General features: G+C 41.6%; 1 protein-coding gene across 5 annotated transcripts in view; it reads right to left on the bottom strand.

The window, feature by feature from the left end:
* The window catches only part of EBF2 (EBF transcription factor 2), a 180,941-nt gene that overhangs the window by 37,075 nt on the left and 124,302 nt on the right, over window positions 1–19,564 (bottom strand). For 4 of the 5 annotated variants that reach the window (XM_063085499.1, XM_063085497.1, XM_063085500.1 and 1 more), the window contains 4 exons: window positions 17,198–17,279; window positions 2,696–2,813; window positions 1,080–1,210; window positions 23–149 (listed from right to left, as the gene is read on the bottom strand). In XM_063085499.1, the coding sequence (XP_062941569.1) occupies window positions 23–149; window positions 1,080–1,210; window positions 2,696–2,813; window positions 17,198–17,279 (458 nt within the window). Of the gene's footprint in view, window positions 1–22; window positions 150–1,079; window positions 1,211–2,659; window positions 2,814–17,197; window positions 17,280–19,564 lie in introns of all 5 variants that reach the window. The other variant, XM_063085496.1, reaches the window with a different exon arrangement.

Genomic DNA, 19,564 nt, shown 5'->3' with positions numbered 1-19,564 from the left:
TTGGAATCATTTTCTCACCCACCTGTGTAAATGAACCTTCCTGGGGCTCCTTTGCAGAACTGCTTGGATTTATAAGATAATGTCACTTCCACTACTCCAGGGATATGCCGAGGAGGAGTCTGCACTCTGATGGCATGTGGGGTTATTAGCTGAGGAATGAATAGATGGGGAAATAAAATACCATAATAAAATATTAGATAAGCCATCACCGAAGATGTGGGACACAGAGCACCCCCCACTCCTATTCCCCAGGGCTTCTCTCTGCTCTAACTGATGCGCTCCACACACTCTCTGAACGTCCTTGTTCCTGTGTCTCACACCTCTCTCTCTCTCTCATCCTGGAATTTCCTCTCAACCCAACCTACCTGGGTCCTTTCCCTCCAACCAGCCCAGCTCCAGTCCCTCCCCCTTCCTGCTGCCCACCCCCGCCCCTGGATTCATTCCCTCCACTGAATTCCTACACTGCCTGTGACTTCACACACTGATGCAGCAACTCCAAGCCCAGGGTAGCACTGTCCCCCTTCTTGTTGTAATGCATTTCATATGATTGTAACAGTAAAACAGCCAACTTGGAAAATGTGGAGATTACAGAAAAATATTAACATCACAGGGACAACTGATATTAATGTTTAGTGTGTTCCCAATACTTTTCTATGGATGCATGTTACATAACCAAATTTTACATCCATAGATACTGTTGTCCTGACGTTTTTTCCCACTTAGCATTAGAGCACAAGCATATCCTTTCTTCTGTGTCATTAGAATTTTTTTTAAATATAATTTTGAATGGTGCAGTGATAGTCCATCATTTATTTTACCATTCTCTTATTATCCAATATCTAGGCCATTTACAATTTTTCACAATTTTATATAATATTGCAATGCATATTTATCTTTGTAAGGAGTCCATCTCTGCAAATACCATGACTTCCACGTCTTTTTAGTCTTGTGCCTGGCTCATCCTAGGTGCCCAATAATGTGTGTTCATGTTCCTGATACTCTAGGAATTACTAGTTTTCCCCAGACCAAAACAATCTTTGGGCCAAAAGAAATCAGGGAAGCAGGTTGCCTTTGCCTACCTCACTCCATACAAGCATGGTCCCAAACACCACTTGGAGGCCATCAAAGAAGTTGTCCCCGATGATGATGACCATAGCTCCTCCTGTGGTCCAGCCTTCGCTTGGGCTAATGGCTTTGATGCAGGGGGTAGCTAAGAAGACAGGAAAGAGTCAGGCCTGTCCTTTGGTGGTCAAAGTTTGGAGTTTGGGGGATGGGCCTCTCTTGAACATTCCAAGAAGTTCAAGCTGAGCTGTGTTTGACTTGCCATCATTCCCTAATTGGTTGTTGGTTTTCACCAGGTCATTAAAGCCTAACGAGTTGACCATTATGTATGAAAAGTAAAAACACTTAGTTAATTGTGCAAAGGGTGTTTTTTAAACTCTGTTGTTTTTGCCCATATTTTTATAAGCTGATCACACTGGAAATGTGTAAATCCCTTTTCTCTCCCTACCTCCTCTGCCCCAAGATGTTAAAATTCACAAGACTTGTTAACATGCTAGAGAGAGTGGGGGAAAGCCAAATCTATTGCAGTTGAAGGGATTTTTTTCAGCACTATTAAAAGACAATTTCTAATCAGAATCCTAACTTTGTAGGAAGGATTTTCCCCCTTCTTCCATACGCTCGAGGCCTCTGGACTTTACATTCCAACAGGAACCCAATATGGTTTTCAGGCCATAACTGAAGTCAATCCATCACTCCATTTCCAAAGTTGACAGGGTCAAAGGTGGAGGAGAACTTTGGCAGGACTCCAAAAACATGAGCCCCCTTTGAACAGCCAGTCAATCACATTCAATCAGTCAAAGGAAACTGGATGGGTTCCTAGATCTCCCCTTTCAGTGCCCACTGTGGGAGAATTAACACCACTCCAAATTCTTTACTGATTCAATCATTTTCTTTCAGTTCATTAATTCCTATTCAAAATGATACAAGATACATTTTTAGGGCCAAGTCGGGGTGGGGGCTGGTGGACCGTATAAAAGCAAAACACTGCAAAACATTACACTAAAATAGTAGCCTAATTTGGCCATGCATTTTATATTACAAGGTCTTCCTACCACAGTCAGTGGGGGAGTGCGGAAGTAAGGGGAATAGCTAAGTTGGAATTCAGTTAGGTTTGTCAGTTATCTTCACCGATATACTTTAATTTTTTGGACAACTTGAAGCTTAACAGTGACCAGTATTTCTAATTACTTTAATGCACTTGGAAAACTACCCAGAGCAGACCATGATTTCTTCTTGTCTAAGCAAACAAAAATCAATTAGTGTCAGTTTCATTCTGCACATTGTTTTGTTTTGCCCACAATCTGTTTAAGGGCACATCTGACACTTATTCATACATGTCTGGCACTGCAATGTTCCTGTTTAACTAAGATGTCACAGGCTTACATTTGCCTGAAATGCCCGTCTAGCAAAAAGAATAACACAGAACTGAACGGAAGGCAGGAGGACTTGAACACCGGCGGGGAGATGATCGGGGCTCACACCAGAGAAGGCTGGAGCCAGTGTTTACAACTTCACTTAAAAACCCACACGGTTCTGTGTCCTTTCTCTGACTCTGAGACATAAATTTGAAATTCACACCAGAAAATGTGTGGAGAACTTTGCTGGTTGGCCATTCTCAGCCAGACAGCCCTACCTTCTGATGGGTCAAGTCTTCTTGCTCTCCGTCCGTGCTTGGAGTTGTTATGAACAAACATGTTGTCAGAAACAGCCAGCACATGTCCATCCACATTCACCGTTGTTGACAACACAACCTGTGTATTTATAGTCAAAAGGGGAGAGGGGGTGGTGGGGTCAGTTTCACACCAACTAGTAAATGGACCTGAATTCTGCTCTGCCACACTTCCATATGCAAAATGGGAGACAGGACAGAACTCAGGGATGAGTCATGTTCTCAATAACTCAACAGGTTTTCCTCCTCCTAGAAGGATGGCAGAACTTTACAGAAAAAGAAGCTGCCCTTGGCCCATGTGTGGTCATGTCCTATTTGTGGCCACACTATGCCCAGGTAACAAAGTGAGGACAGTGGCCATCTGCCGGCTGGTTCCAGAAACATAGTTCCCTATGAAAGAACTGAGACCATCATTCCCAGCTGAACCTTGAGCCGGAGTCACTACATGGAGCCGGCTGTGTGTGATCGGGAAGCTGAGATCTACACGCCAGCTGGAAGGTCACTTCTCCGAGCTCAGTAGTGGGTTCTTGCACTTCAGACATGTGCTAACGTCGTGCTGGGAATCGAGGTGCTGGATAAAGAGTTGTCTGTGGTGTCCCTGCTCACTAGAGAGCAGTGGCTGAAGTGCTCAGACTTCCAGTGAGAAGGTTGCTGGAATTCAGTGTTGAAAGTGCAGGATGTTAGTGTTTAACAGAGGGAAGGGAAGAGATTTGTGTGGAGTAGGGAGGAACGTAGACTTGTAGTCAGAGACTGAATTCAGATCCCAGGCCCACCGTTCCCTGACTTGTAACCAGGGACAAATTTCTTAACCTTTGCACATCTTAGCTTTCCTTATCTGTGAAACATCCACAACACTGCCCACCTCACTGGGCTGAGTGAGACAAAATGAGGATGAAATGAGACAACACACAGAAAGCCTTCCACACAGAGCTTGGTGTGTGCTAAATTAGGTTGAGTTGGCAGCCTGTTTGTCTTGATCCTGCCTTGCATGACCAGTAGGTAAGACAGAGGAGAGTACTCATAGAGTTTCCTGGGGTCTAAGCTCTGGAGGAGGTTCTAGAGAGGAGGACATAGGGGTTAAGTACAGACAGTTACAAGGCATGGCCCCACACTCAAGGAGCTCTCTTTCAGGTTGGAGAAACATGGTTAGCACACAGAATAGTACAGCACTGAGTTCTGCCCTGCATACTGCAGATCAGGGGTGTGGGAGACATTCAAAGAGGAGACTGGCAGAAGAGAGTGCACCTGGGTGCACCGACCACCCACTTACTTGACCCAGGAAGACGTGCCGTTCTAGATGAGTCTAACATCTCAGCTCACGGCAGTTACTCATGCAATTATTTTTGTGAGACAGGAACCTGATACATGCATATTCATGTGTGTGCACAGAGCTCTGGGGAAGGGCACTGAATAGGAACATAAAGAGGAGCCATGTTGAAAGTGACTCTTCCTGCTGACCCCCAAATTAAATTTGTTGATATTCTGCTTGTAATTGTCCTGCCACCCCTCCTTTATTTATTAAATGGAGGTGGAACCTTGACCCTGCCTTACCTCTTAATATGAGGAAATTAGATGGCATTTAAAAAACTTATTATGAATAACTTAAAGCAAACCAAAAAAAAGAAGAGCACAATGAATCCTCAGTATGCGTCATCCGGCATCAAGAACTTTCAAAACACTGCCATTCTCCTTCCATCTATTCCACCACCCATCACCTCCCGACTCGATGATGATAAACATCACAGGTTTGACTTTTTTGTATTTAGGTAAAATTTATATGCGTTAAAATGCCCAAATCTTATCTGTACAATTGACGTCACTGTCACAACGTAAAATATTTCCATCTCCTCAAAAAGTTATTTGTATTTCCTCCCAGTCCATCCTAACAACCAACCGTCCAATCAACACTCTTCTGACTTTTTTCCCCAAAGATAGTTTTAGATGGCATCTTTAAAAAATTTGATCTATTTTTAATGTAATAGGTTTAGGAGAATCCCCAAAACCCTTAAGTCCACAAATCATTTCATAGAGCCTTACGTCCTCGGTGTTCTGGTAGCATACGCAAAATTTTACACGCACATAATTGAGTTTCCATCATTCAACTCAACAGATATTCACTGAGCTTCTACTATGTCTCAGGTATGATGACAGGTCATGGAGATTCAAAGAATAAACTTAAAGGAAACCCAGTTGTCATTCGGAAAATGATCAATATAATTGCTCACAATTCAGGGATGTAGCCTGTCTAGCTCTGGGTCTGTTTTCAATTGTGTCCATGTTAGCATGTTAGAGTCTGGGGGAAGTTCTCCCAGAAAGTTCCTATCATGGAACGGCAACCATAAGACGGAGACATCCATCAATTTCCCCAAGCACACCAAAGCACAAGTTCTTAGAGCAATCTCAGCAGGGCACAAGATCACATCACGGTCACAGGGATGGACAGAGCCTCCTGGTCACAGAGTTAAGATGAATGGTAAGGTTGAAAACGATCAACTCTGTACCTGCTCACTCTCTGAAAACTTTAGGAGAAAAGGGAGAAAAAAGAGGAATTGAACCATTGTTATAAATTGTTGGGGTTTTTTTTTTTTTTTTTTTTTTTTGGCAGCTGGCTGGCACAGGGATCTGAACCTGTGACCTTGTTGTTATAAAGCTGTGGTCTAATCAACTGAGCTGACTGGCCAGCACCACTCTTACAAATTGTGTGTGTGAATGGATTTTCAAAGACATGGCTATCATCTCTGCAAAACAAAACAAAAAACAAGAGGGTGCTTTGGACTTTAATTGCTAATGAGCTGTACTAGGCACACGGAGGGGTACCCAGCCCTGTCTAAGGAGAATGTGGATGTAAACAGCATTGTCTCTGCGGCCACTTTAATTCATTCCACAAGCTTCCTGTCATCCTGTCCAGTAACGCTTCTCATGCATTCCTGCCACAAAATATGGGCTTTCAAGAGCCAGCTGATTTCATCATTGTCCACTTGGGTGGAGTGAGACTCAGTTCCAAAGTGAACATTTCCCGAATGACATACATGGATGGTTCAGATGCACTTCATTATTTGCTATTAACAATGGAAATAAATTTTAATCTCTTGCTGGCTAGCGCTGGCCTCTCCTGACAGCAAGGGAATTAACCTGAATTATTTCAGTGTCTGCAAAATTTATTACAAGATTCTAAATTATGTCCAAATGTATGTGCGTGTACACGTATATATATATAGGCATGAGGCAAGTTCCAGTGTTTAATAGTCCAAATATCTTAGACTGTGAGGTCCTTAGAAGAGCCTGCCTGCCACTTAAACTGAATTTGCGGAATGTAACAGATTTAATTCACACAACATGAAGTCAGACACATGTGATTGCTGTCCCTATACGTGGAGATGCACACTTAAATTCTGCCTTTTGCACACATTCTCTCTACTTCTGGAAGAATGCATGAACTACCTAATGAAGATAAAGATATATTTGGTAGAGTCAAAGCTTCTAATTTAACTTCCTTCACTGTTTTCTCATGAACGATGACAATGCTGATAGTATTCAATTCAGACAAGTTAGAATTTCTGAATGTTTCAAGACTAAAGGAAGTAGAACGTGCATTCCAATATCATCTCACTCCCAGGCCTTCCCCTTCCCCAAGCCAACTTCTTTCCCCTAGTGAGTATTTCCTGGGTCGTGAAGGCTGACCCTTTCCATCTGGAATCAATCAGTCAACCCCTGACAACTTCCTGAAACACCTCACTCTATTTCCTGTTCTCTCCCCCTCCTCGCCTTTCCCTGGTTTGCTTCACTCTTCAAAACTGCAGGCCACAGCAGCTTAATGTTAGAGGGTCAGGCACAGTTAGACTCCAAAACACTACACAAGAACACCTTTGACCTTCAAAAATCTTTACATCTTAGCTAAACAAATCAAGGTCAACATTTCTTACCATTACCTTGTTAACTATTTGTATGCATCTTTGCCAACGGTCTTCTGATCATACAACCATCGATTCCACTTGCGCTAAGATCAGAAACTGATCTGCTTCGAAAGTAGCAAATGTATTGTGGATAAAAGGTGCCATTTGGAGGTGCCCAAAAGTGAAAATCGCCAGCATTATAACACACATATGGAGAGTATTTATTTCATACAGAAGAACTTCCATGCCTCATCGATGTCTCTGTCACCTAGACCTGATACCTCATCTTTTCTAAGGCTGTCAGACACCCCTGGCAGTGCCATTCTGCTGGCACAGCCCTAAAGAATGCCAATTAGGAATACAGATGTCCATAATTTGTGTGGGAAGGACCCCCAGTTTCTGCTGGTGACAGTTTTCATTTATTTCTCATAGTTGATATATCTGTATTTCAGCTCGAAGCTTTGGTAGCAAAGCCTGCAGATTTGAAAACTAAGCCAAAATAGATGAGAACTCTCCTCAATGGACACATTTTATTTAATTCAACAGAAAAGCAACAACTAACTTTTTTATGACAAGGTACATTTAAGGCAAGTCTTCAAGAAGGAGAAGTCGGGATCAATTGAAATTGCTTGCATTTTTAAAAAAGTGGAAGTGGTTTTTGCTTTTTGCCATTCCTTATTGTGCTTTGATGTGAGCTCTAATTTCTGGTGAGGCCAACTCAGTAAACACAGACCAACCAGAGAGTGACCGTGGTAGGTTTCATTTTTGAATCATTTCATTACATGGCGGTGTTATCTGGTTATACAGAAACAGAAAAATATAAAAAGTTTGTATCCCTCCTTGAAAAACAGAAGAAAGTGTTAAGAACGAAATTTACAAGTATGTTAGCTGTCTGCTAAAAGTACTCGGGAAAACTGATTGGTCTTCTCAAATTCTATTTTTCTTCTCATTACCCAAACATTCTCCCATGTCCCTGACTCTAATAATTTACACGAAGCAGGAGCTGGGTTGTAAAGAGCTCTTTCCTGCTCAAAACAGGCCATTGTGGGCATCACCCTTTAGGTGGACATGTTTGTTAACCTTCCTGTATAGCTAATTTTCCAGTAGAGGGGCTGTTTCTCTGATATCAGATTGATTACCAAACTGACTTATTCCCACCCATGGGTTACTTTTACACCTCACTCGGAAATGTGCTTGATTTGCATGTGTGTGTGTGTGTGTGTGTGTGCGCGCGTGTGTGTGTGCGTGTGTGTGTGCGTATGTGTGTATTTATTCTTCTCACAGCTCTAACTGTGTAATTTAGTGGAGTTATATAAGTCAGAGGAAGGGCTAGCTTGGGTCCTACTTGCACCTAGCCTTTCTATGCTCATACCCAGGTGTTCCTACAAAGACCCTAAGTCTCACACAAGGAGGGTTAAAAAAAATAGAGCAGTCAAAATGAAAAATGTGTGGAATGACTGAATGATCTGCTCTTTGAAACAGACGACAATTCCAGTGTCTGTAGTCACTAGAGAATAATTACACTGGTTAGAAACCCCCACGTATGAATCAGAGTTCTTGCTTTGAAAACACACCACATTCTGCCATTAGTCAGACACAGTTACCCACCATTTCAACGAGGGTCATGCACCTCCTCGCTGAATGGGGGGCCTTTGGTGGTTTAATCTCGGTGAAGCTACGACACGTAGCATTTACAGCACACTCAACGTTGAAGTCTCTCTGATACATACTTATGAACATGCATACACCCAGCTAAATAAAATGGTCTCGAAAATTCCTGTTATTTTGCCAAGTATGGAAAAAAATTCTTTATGACATTTTACATCTGGAAATGGAATTAAATTCATGATGTGCTTTCCCCTTATAACTGTTCAGTTGCTATATGTGTTATTTCAGCTTTCCCAAAGCATTACTATTATATGGGATTTTATTTTCCACCTGTGGACGGAGGAAAGGGACATAGAGGCCATTAAAGTGACAGAGAAAACCAAGACAGACTTCTGGCCATGGTGGGCAACCAAGCTGGGAGTCCATATGGTAAGAAGAGATACACGGTAGTGTTTTTATACCCCAGCTAATTCTCCTCACCAACAAGGTGGATCTAACGAAACAATTTTGTCTAAGCCTCCATTAATTAGACCAGGCTAACAGCAAACAAACGGCTACTGCGATTTGTTTCTACCACTTTATTCTTGGCACACATCATATTTTCAAACCAGATTTAACACCCAGATTCCTTTCTGTTAGAGGACTCCAGAGTCACCAAAATTACCTTTAAACACCTACCCCACAAGCATGGATATTGTCGTATTATTTAAAGGAATTCCCAGAATTCGTAGCACGAGCTATTGTTTTATATTCCCTAAGGCTAAATGTTCTGTTCAGTTCAGCATCAAGTCCCAAACAGGAGAGCACAAAGTTGATCACCATAGCGACAGATGTGCGACCAAGGGGGGAGGGACATTAATGACATACTCCTGAGAAGATCAGTCCTCAGGTATTCACTGAGCCTCCCAGGCACTGTGCCACATGCAATGGAGGCTTAGAGAAAGCACTTTCACAGCCTCAAGGAGCTTACCTGCAGCTAATGGACCACTACAAACACTAGACATAATCAGAAACTATCACTAGACAGTCCTGGATCATTGAGGACTAAACTGTGTGGCCCACTGTATACTCAGGGGCCCAAAGGTGGAAAAAATCAGCCCAAACTAAAAGCAGTAACAGACATTTTCCTCAAGGAAGTGAGATTTGAGATAACCCTGGAACAACTGAAAAAAACTGAGTTATACAACCCAATTTCAGGTTACTGAGATGATTATTCTGGCACTTTTTTAAAAACTTCCAACTGGCATGTGTGGAGTAGTATGCCCAAGAGCCCTCTGCTGGAGTATTTTGGCAAATTTGGCTTTAGGGTGGACACTTTTAGAGCTTGCCTTTTAAATCCAGTTGAAAATGTTCAAAATTCAAGTGGCAATGTTTTTCAACCAGCTTTTCATGTCATTGGGGAGCCTGAGGCTCATGGTTCTGCTTTACGACACTGAATGTTCCTCCATCTCAGAGGCCACTGATGCTTGCTACTCACACGCTACCTCCCTGTACTCTGTTAACCCCACTGCTTTTCCATCTCAAATGTATGCCAAGTGGGATGGCTATGGTCAGGGGCAGTATTTTACTAGCAAAAGCTCTCAGGGCCGCAGGGGAGCCATAACATAAAAGAACATTTATGCATTTCTTTGCTTAGCTCGGCCATTCTTGTCCACTAAACTCTGTCCCCGGGGACCTCCCAAATCACCTGTGGTCCATCAAAAACCTGGAGCACATAGGCCCCAGAAGCAGCTGAGGAATCTACACATTCTTATTGCAGAGCAAAAAAGCTTTGCTGTCCACAAAGTTCTGCATCCGACTGCTCTGGAATAGGGGGTTCACGGGTAGGTTTTTGTGCCCAAATTTGACTGCACTAAAGTATTTGAACATTGAGGCTTCATTTCCATTTAACTGAAGTCTGACATATCCTTCCTCAAAAGTTATTGAGGCAACTACTTGTTTTCACATCTTTCCCTTTTCTCCAACAAAGAGCTCAAAACACATTTACCATGTGAGGGGGTCAAAATTTTTATCACCCAGATTCTTGTTCCTATTCGAGACACCAAAAGCCAGGGGTGGGGGCAGCAGCAGTTTACAGACCAGAGAAAAGCTCAAAGTAACCCCAGAAAGCCTTCCCCAAGCTTAAGGCATTAGACTGAGCAAATGATCCTCAGACTCTCAGAGGCTTTTTTTCTGACTCCAAATAGATAATTATTTTTTCTTGGACGACCTGGTTTGTTTTGCCATCAGATAATGGACTCACCTGTTGGTCAGAGAGGCCCTAAGTCAAGTGATTTTTTTCATTATGGGCTCTAAAGCTCCTGCTCGGTAGCACCGCAGATTTCAAATGGTGGATGAGATCACAGAGCAGCTGGGGCCACTCTCGAACCAAAAGATCTGAACTGAAGAAACCTGCAGGCAGCTGGCGCTGTATTAAATTTTTACCATTTGGAGTTAATTTAAACTCTTGTTTCCCTCTTCGGCGGGTGTGAGAGAAACATTCAACATTTTTTATTTAAGGAAAATAGATGGTGGTGCCATTAAAAAGTTTTATAGAAGAGCTGAGGGTTTAAAAAAAATCATAAGGGGTTGTGGGATGGGTCTTGGCCCCGTTCCAAGACATGAGTAGCCAGTGCCCTTTGCTCTGGGATCATTTAGTAAAACAGGCTAATGGCTAATGCCCAGCTGTGTGGACGAGGTGTCTTTGTCACAGACATTAATTTCCCCATCGTTCCCGCGTGTTCGTCCTATAAGCACGTGGCAGTCACAGGCACTGGGCCGTTTGCATTATCAAACCGCCCCCGTGGACATTGGTCAATCTGCACACGGTCTCGCTCCCCTCCTTCCTTCTGAGCGAGCGGATCTTTGCGTCCTCCGTTCCCTTCTCCCACCACTATGCTTTCTTCTGGTCAGACAGACCTGCTAGAGCTGTCCTCACAAAGCACCTACCCTTTCACTCATGCCCTTGAAATCGCCCTCCAGATGCCCTCCCAGCAGGTCCATTCCAGCTGTGTGCAACCTGGAACCAAGACAGCACCAATGTCCCAACCCCCAGCCTGGCCCTGGAATGCCTTTTCTTTCTTTCATCAGAAATGCCAAGTGTCCTTCCATTGCTACTGGTGTCTTATCTCTAGAGGCCAAGGACAGCAGCACCTGCACATGTGTCTCGGGTCTCTCCCTAGCATAACTGTATAAATTAAAAAGGATGATTTGGGTGGACCTTATCTACACAGAAGGTCACTTAGGGGATGAATTTGAGACACCCAAGAGTCTCTCAGAGAAGTTCAGCAAATGGCAGTAAGGATTTTTATCTTAATTACAAACAAGTTATAAGATGAAATGAGGGAGTTCATTAGAAATGATTTGGATGCTGGAGATGTGCCAAGGCCGCCAGCTCCAGAACGCTCTTCACACTGATGGAAACCACCCTAGCCCTCTACAGTGATCACATCTTTTAAAAATAGAGTCCTTTTGAGGCAGAGAGTAAAAACTTGGCACCCAGGCCTCTAAGCTTCCCAATCTCAAGTAAAAGATCTGCTGGCATTAGTGTCCTATCATAGATGATGCTGTGGAAAGCTCTGAATGCTGTTCAGAAGAGCATCCACACTTGTTATCATTAGAATTCTGGGTTTCATTTAGCTCCACATCATCCACTCTTGGCCACACCAAGGAGTTCCAACAGGCATCACAAAAAACAACTGGCACTTTTTGAGGTCACACCTCTTTCAAGCAAGTCACCTGAAGACCACAGAGGAGCAGACCTCAGCTAGGTAAATCATTCATTTATTTTATTTTCTATATCTCCCACTAGGATGTAAGCCCCTTGAGGGTGAGATTTTATCTGCTTTGCTCCCTGCTGTATCTCTAGCACCTAAGGGAGTGCTGGGCACAAAGAATTTCCCCGGTAACACAGGTTGGGTGAGTGAGTAATTGAATGACTGCACCATGACTTGGAGCGGACCCAGCCAGTTATTGCTTATTTGTGACAGTGAGTTAGCAATAAGCCCTAAATTGTCATCAACTTCTACAGATTTTCAGAATTTGAATGTGGGAAATGACAATATGCCTGACTTCCTTTTTCCTAGCTGGGTTTTCTTCTGGATTTTACAACTGCCTTCTTTCCAACCACAGTGCAGTGAAATAAAGGATAGGGTCCATTATGTCAACAGGCCTGCCAGCTTAAACTGGACACAAATTTCTTTTCCTTTCCTTCAGTGAGCTGTTAATCTGAGTGTTTCACCTAATTGTTCTGCATGCATGATCCATGGATTTAGATATGAAGGTGTTTCAAAAAATTCATAGAAAAGTAGAATTAAAAGATAATATAAATCTTTCCATGAACTTTTTAAAGTACCCTCATACTTTGGGGGCAAAGGGCTCTCAGGCAGAGGGGCGAACACACGGAAAGATTCTACAATAAACAGAAACCAGTAATATGTGCGTCATGAGTACTGGGCACATGGGAGCTTTGGGAGATGGGCTTGGCAGGAGAGTTGCCTGGGATGAGGATACTGAGTGGGTCCTCTCAGCTGGGCCTTTTAAACCTGAGCATTGTGTCCATGGACAGCAGATATTCATGACATGCTTTAAAAGATCACTCTGGCATTTGTGCTAAGGATGGATTACACAAGGAAAAGAGAGAGGTAGGGGCCTGTCATGGTTTTTCAGGGGACAGACATGGATCTAACAGATCCTTAGGAGGAGGAGGCGATGCTTTAACAATGAAAGAGGAGGGAATAGATCAGGGAGTGAGTATTGAGTTCTCTTTTGAACATGTGCTCATTAGTCATCCAAGGGAAGATGCCCAGGAAGGAGTTAGAGCTATAGGTCTACACCTCCAGAGAAGAGTGAAGTCTAAGGATCTGGATCCAGGAATCATCTGGGAGCAGATGGCATTTAAAGCCCAGAGAGTGGAGAAGAGATCATGAAGAAAAGTCCTAAGTGTGCCAATCCCCGTTGTTAAGAGTTAACCCACATTCAGGATGTCTACTTGGTGTTAGATGGATTTCATTTCTTCAGATCAGGGGTTCGTGGAACCCTAAGAGATGTTTCAAGAGGTCTGGGGACCCCTGAAATTTTAATTAAAAATTTGTTTAAATGTTTTGTTGGGCCAAAGACTATAACTTTTACCAGATTCTCAAAGGAGTCTAGATCAAAAAAGGGTTTAAAACCCACTGTGTTTTGATAAATATTTTTTATGTCCTATGATACTTAGGACTTGAACTGAATTAAAGAGAGGATTGGTTCAACCTCAAAAAATAAATTTTATATAACAATTGTGGACTTACTTGATCATTTTTGGAAAAAGAATCCAGATTCCACTAGTATTTTGAAGGTAGGCGAAGGAGGAGGGGTGAGAAAGGAGGGAAAGTTTGGTTCATATTTCTATTCTGTTCAGATCAAATCCCCACAAAAGAGTCCTTCAAATTAAATCTATGTTTGACCACATAACAAAAGTAGAGCATTGAATTAATTATCTATCTGATTTAAGGTAATTACCTTTGTGATTCTGAATGAGATATATGTTCCTGAGAGTTAACCTCCCTTCGTATCTCTCTCCCCACTACCATGATTACCTACTGTCTCTGGTTTTGTTTCATGTTCACAACTTGATGCAAGTTTCTAACTTGATCACTACAGCACATAGTCAAGCTTTTCTTCATGATAGTCTTCTCTATGTGAGAGAGATTTCATCAAAGGTTATATTCTTAATATAATCTGATTATAGTGTAAAAATTGCCAATTCTTTTGAGCATCAAAGGACACTATCAAAAAAGTGAAAATATAACCCATAGAATGGGGGGAAATATTTGCAAATCATATCTCTGATAAAGGCCCAGTATCCTGAATAGATAAAGACCTCTTACAACTCAACAACAACAAAAAAAGACAAATAACTTAATTAAAACATGAGCAAAGAGTTCCAATGGACATTTCTCCAAAGAAGATATACGAATGAATAATAAGATGAAAAGATGTCCAACCTCATTAGTCATTAGGGATAGATATACCAAAACCACAATAAGGTACCACTTCACACCCATGGGATGGCGAGAATTTTTCTTTTTAATGGAAAAATAACAAGTATTGGTGAGGAATTAGAGAAATTGAAGCCTTCATACCTTACTGGTGAGAATACAAAGTGGTGCAGACACTGTGGAAAACAGTTTGGTAGTCCTCAAAAAGTGAAAGATAGAGTTACCGTATGACCCAGAATATGTTCACCAAAAAAAATCTGTACCTGAATATTCACAGCAGCATTATTTATTTATTTATTTTTATGACAAGTACAGTTTTATTTTGTTATTTATTAATTAATTCTTATAACGGAAATGATGTATGCCAGCATTGTCAGTTCTTAATACTACCGATAGCATACTTCAAAATAAATCCTGATCTCAATCTCTGTATGTTTTGTTCTTAAATATACAGTTTGTAGCGCTTCTGAGTTAATTTTTTAACCTAAGAACAAAGATAAGTATAAAGGTACATACTCCACCCAAGCATTTTTATGGGCCCTGAAATGTATTATGTAAAAAGGACAAGCTCCATTGTGTACTGACTTTGGAAGTTAATTATAATAATTATTATTATTATTATTAGCAGTAGTACAGCAGCATTATTTATAACAGCCAAGAAAGTAGAAACAACCCAAGTATCCATTAACTGAATAATGGGTAAACAAAATGTGATATATCCATACAATGGAATATTATTCAGCCATAAAAAGGAATTAAGTATTCATATATGCTACAACGTGGGTGAACCTTGAAAACATTCTGCTAAGTGAAAGAACCTAGACACAAAAGGCCACATACGGTATGATTCTGTTTACATGAAATTTCCAAAATACACAAACCCATAGAGACAGAAGGTAGATTAGTGGTTGTTGGTGGCTGGCGAGAAACAGGAATTGGGAGACCTGGAGTTTTTTGGGAGGAAGCTGATTGAAATGTCGTGGAATTAGATAGTGGTAACCATTGCACTACAGTGTGAGTATACTAAAATCCACTGAATTGTACACTTTAAAATGGTTTAAATGGTAAATTGTGTGTTATATACATTTTATCTTAATAAAAAATGTCAATTGATTTTAACTCTATCCAGGAAATAAGAAGATCATAGAATCTACAAATCTTTTAAAAAATATTTTCCCTTTATAAAAGTTGAGTATTTTCACATAGGATGATAATTCTTCATCTCTTAAACTCAGGCACAATGAAAACCTTCCTTAATAAATAACCAAAGAAGTGGAAGAAATACCAGCATGCATTTGCTTTGTGAATGTATTTCTAAAATTTGGGAGAAATAAAATGATGGGGCATTCTATTAGAAGCCTCTTCTCATTGATGAGAATCCTCAGATTTAAAACTCTTTGAAAGCGGTTGTAGAGAACAGGATCTCAAATGGCCAACTTCTTTTCTTGGCCTCTGTTTATTCCAGAAGTAAAGTTTTGTTCACTGGGTACTTTGGAATTCTTGTGAATTCCACTCTTCTTGGGACAGAAATTATTTATGTTTCTATTTGGAATACTGAGGACAGTGAACTTCCACTATGCATGACATTCCTGTTTGGTCCCCAAGAAGGCTGATTTTATTTCTATCTGTGTTCATATCATAAGCAGGGGAAAAATCTGTATGACAGAGAAGAGGCTTCCACTTGTTTAAGAGAGGATGGTAATAGTGTGAAATACTGTAACAAAAAAATGTCCCTAGACATTTAGATTATTTGATAACCGTGATGCAGTTAAACAAAAAATAACAACAACAACAAAAATAGGATTTTGCTTTTTTTTTTTTTTTTCAAAATAACTCTCACTGGCCTCATGCATGTCCATCTCCCCTATTAACTGTCGAATGGCTCTAAACATCCATCTGACTGCGGCCAAACCACAGAAACTCTCTAAATGACAGGCAGGACCAGCTCCATGATTTGTGGAGTCCGGTGCAAAATGGAAAGGTGCCTCTCCCTGTTCAAATATTATTAGGAATTTCAAGAGGACAATAGCAAAGCATCAACCTAGTGGCTGCAGCATGTCGCACCCTCATGGTCTGGTGGAAAGAGTTTGATCCAACCGATTCTCCAGGCTGCTGGCTCCTCTTACTGTGACTAGGGGCAAGTTACTTAACCTTCCAGAACCTCACTTTCCTCACCTGAAACACGAAGCTAGTAATCCCCACCTCTCACGTTGCTGCGAGGATTTGTTTTTTAAGTCTCAAGCTTGAATATGAGTGTTTAACATGTTTTTAATTTTTCGATGGAGAAGAGGGTGCCGCGTATTTAGCTGGAGCATAAACGGCAGGAAAGCCATTTGGCAAATTAAATATGGGTCCTTCAAAGCGTAAGGAAGGGGCTCGCTTTCATCTCCAGCCTGATACACTTTGCCTCACTCTGTGTTTTTATTAGCTCGTCTCTTCGGTACATCAGTGGCAAGGGGGGTGAAACCGGTGGCAGATTTAACTGCCAGGCAGCTGGGTCACCGTCCCGTGGGTCTTGTTGTCAGGCTGCAATCTGAAAGTGACCGCGGCTGCTTGGGCTGCTGCCTTCCAAAGGCTCCGGGAGAGACCACTGAATAGTTAATCGGTGGAAAAGGGAAGACAGAGACTGTTGCTTGCAGAAAACACAGAGAAACTGCTTTGAAAAATCCCAGGGTAGCTGAATATCAAGAACACGGTGGTTCCTGCGGTGGGCAGCTGTGTATGCACGCCATGGGCAGCCTGGGGGCTCAAAATCAAATCTCCGGCATGGGTTGGTGCCTCTCCCCGTGGGGCTTTGGCAGTGGAGGCAGAAAAGCCAAAACACTACAAAATGAAGAAACCCTCAGTGCTAGCAGATAAGGGTTTTCATTTACAGTTACTGTTCATACCGTTAGTAGCATCAGTGAGTAATCGTTTTTAAGAAAAAAGGAAAAGAAAAGAGAAAGAGTGAGAAGGAGAGAGAAAACAGGACGACTTATTTAACAGGAAAGATCTGCAGGGCCCCTTACCTGAAACCGTCTCATATCCCTTGGGTTTCCTGCTGTTTTCAAACAATTCTGATTGCACTTGAGGAAAAATTTTAAAAAGAATCTGTGAAGAGAAAGCAGTGTGTTACATTTTTCAGTAAACATTTTTTAAGGGAGTATATTTCTGCATTCTATTAGATTTGATTTGAAAGCAATTGTATTGCAGGTCTGGGGAATTTCAACCAGCCTGGCCCGTGAGGAGCACGGCTATCCCTCTGCAATTTGCAAATTTGGATGTTTTCAATCCCAAACCCAGCACCCCCTTCCCCATCACTGTGGGGGATGGTTAAGTAGTTCACAAGCTGGGCTCTGGTTTGCACACCAGCCTGGAGTTTCTAGAGCACCCGCTCTGCAAAAAAAAAAAAGGCTTTCAACACAGCAGTGACCCCTGCTGTACAGAAAGTCTTGCTCCGGGGTTAGAAATGGTAGGACTTGGCCCAAAATTTCAGGGTATGTGGCTCTGCACTGGCCACACACACCTTCACGCTCACACAAGAAGATGGCCTGACAGATTCAACCAATGTATATAAAATCAGAATATCGTATGTTACCAGACAAAGTCCGTCTATGCAGGTATACGCTGGGGTTTCTATGATTCATAAGTAGTGTGAAAGTCCTTTCAGACCGTCTATAGATTTTCCAGAAACATGCAAAGACACAGAATCATGGTCTGAAGTTATCATTTGTAAGACATATTTCGGAACCCAATATTCTCCTAAATGACCTGTCTGTGCAATTTTTAAATTGGGTATCTTTAATCAGACAACTACATCAACCAAGAAAAACATCAGAAGTGGCCTTTCCAGCAACACACCTCGTTAATGTTTAAAATTTTGTTTCAAAATACAATAAGTTTTTCATTTATTTCACTTGCAGAGTCCCTTTCCTTGGGAGAAAAAAAAAAAAGAATTCCAGCTTTTGCAGTGTTAAAGTCCCAGGTGAGCTAGGCCTATTTCCCTTTCTGTTACTATGACAACGAAATTTTACCGCAGTCCCAAAGTCCCTTCAGAACTCTCACATCCATGCCTTGAATTAGAACTTTAAAGGAAAAGATATACATTTTCCCCAGGATTTACCAACAAGAATAAGTAAAAATCAACAATGCTTCCAAAAATTCTATTTTTAAAGGAACGGTTGGTAAAATACTCTCATCATGACCTTCTGCTTAGTTTAATTTTTTTCTAACAATCACACAAAAGAATTAGAGAGCGCTCCAATTAATTGTATGTATCATTAAGAAAAATCTCAATGAGAAGATAAACAGTAGACAATAAAGGAGGGGAGACAGAGAATTGACTCTTTGGAGTATTTTCTGTATTGGAAGCTCTTTTACTCTCTGTTTGCTAAAAATATTTGGCAACATGCTCCTGACCCGATCTAGGAATAAGGTTGAGTGTGAATTTAGAATTTTTTCATTATTTTATAACATCTGCTTTTCACTTCTCTCTTTCAATTTTTCAGGGGGTGGGTGGGAGGTCCCAAGCCTTGGAGGTGTCAGGATCTTTATCTGAGCTACCTCCAGAAGGACAGCAGAGAAAAGGTTCTGCCTTGCTGTATGCGGTGTCCAAATTCACAACCTGCTGACGCTTTTCATGGTACAGACTGCCCACAGTAACAGGAATGGGTTAGAAAGGAGAGCTGCTTTTATCTCAGTAAAGATTAACCAGAATTTAAACATGTTATTTCTTGCTGGGGAAACCTTCCTCTTTTGCACATTCAGATCAGAATCAGCTACGGCCTCATAACAACGCCCAGAGAGGCTCTGATGATACACTAAAAACTTGCCCTTTCTCGCTTGAGTCTCTTTCCAAACAATAGCCCCCACCCCACACCACATTTGCCCTCCAACAGCCCCAGCAGTCATTTACATCTCCCCCTTACTAAAACCAAACCGAGTACTTTTTCTCATCGACTCCTTGATTTTTGCAAAGTTTTGCCACAACTGGAATCCTTATAATGTGTTCTCTGTGTGTTATAGCTCCCCTCGCCTTCCCCCACCCCTTCTCCAAAATGTATCTGGTGAAAACATTAATGTTCGTGAAGGCATTATTATATGAATGGTGTGGAAGGTGGAAAAGTGCAAAAGAGATAAATGTTTACATAAAATCAAATTGATTTAGGAAAACACAGTCCTGCTGAAAGGCTTTATTCATTTTAAATTAGGACCCTTAACAGTTACTCGGATGGAAAACACCCAGTTTTGACTCTTTCGCTTGTCTGGGGTTGTGTGACCTACACGGCCCCCTGCACACTAAGGATTTAGCATTTGATTCACAGAGGGGAAGGTGTGGGGGGAGCCGGGGGAAGAGAGAGAGGGAGAGAAAGAGAAAGTTCTCTTATATTATATAT

This window comes from Cynocephalus volans, chromosome 2 (assembly GCF_027409185.1).
Source record: "Cynocephalus volans isolate mCynVol1 chromosome 2, mCynVol1.pri, whole genome shotgun sequence".
Classification (NCBI taxonomy): Eukaryota; Metazoa; Chordata; class Mammalia; order Dermoptera; family Cynocephalidae; genus Cynocephalus; species Cynocephalus volans.
This window is presented reverse-complemented; position numbering and strand designations above follow the sequence as displayed.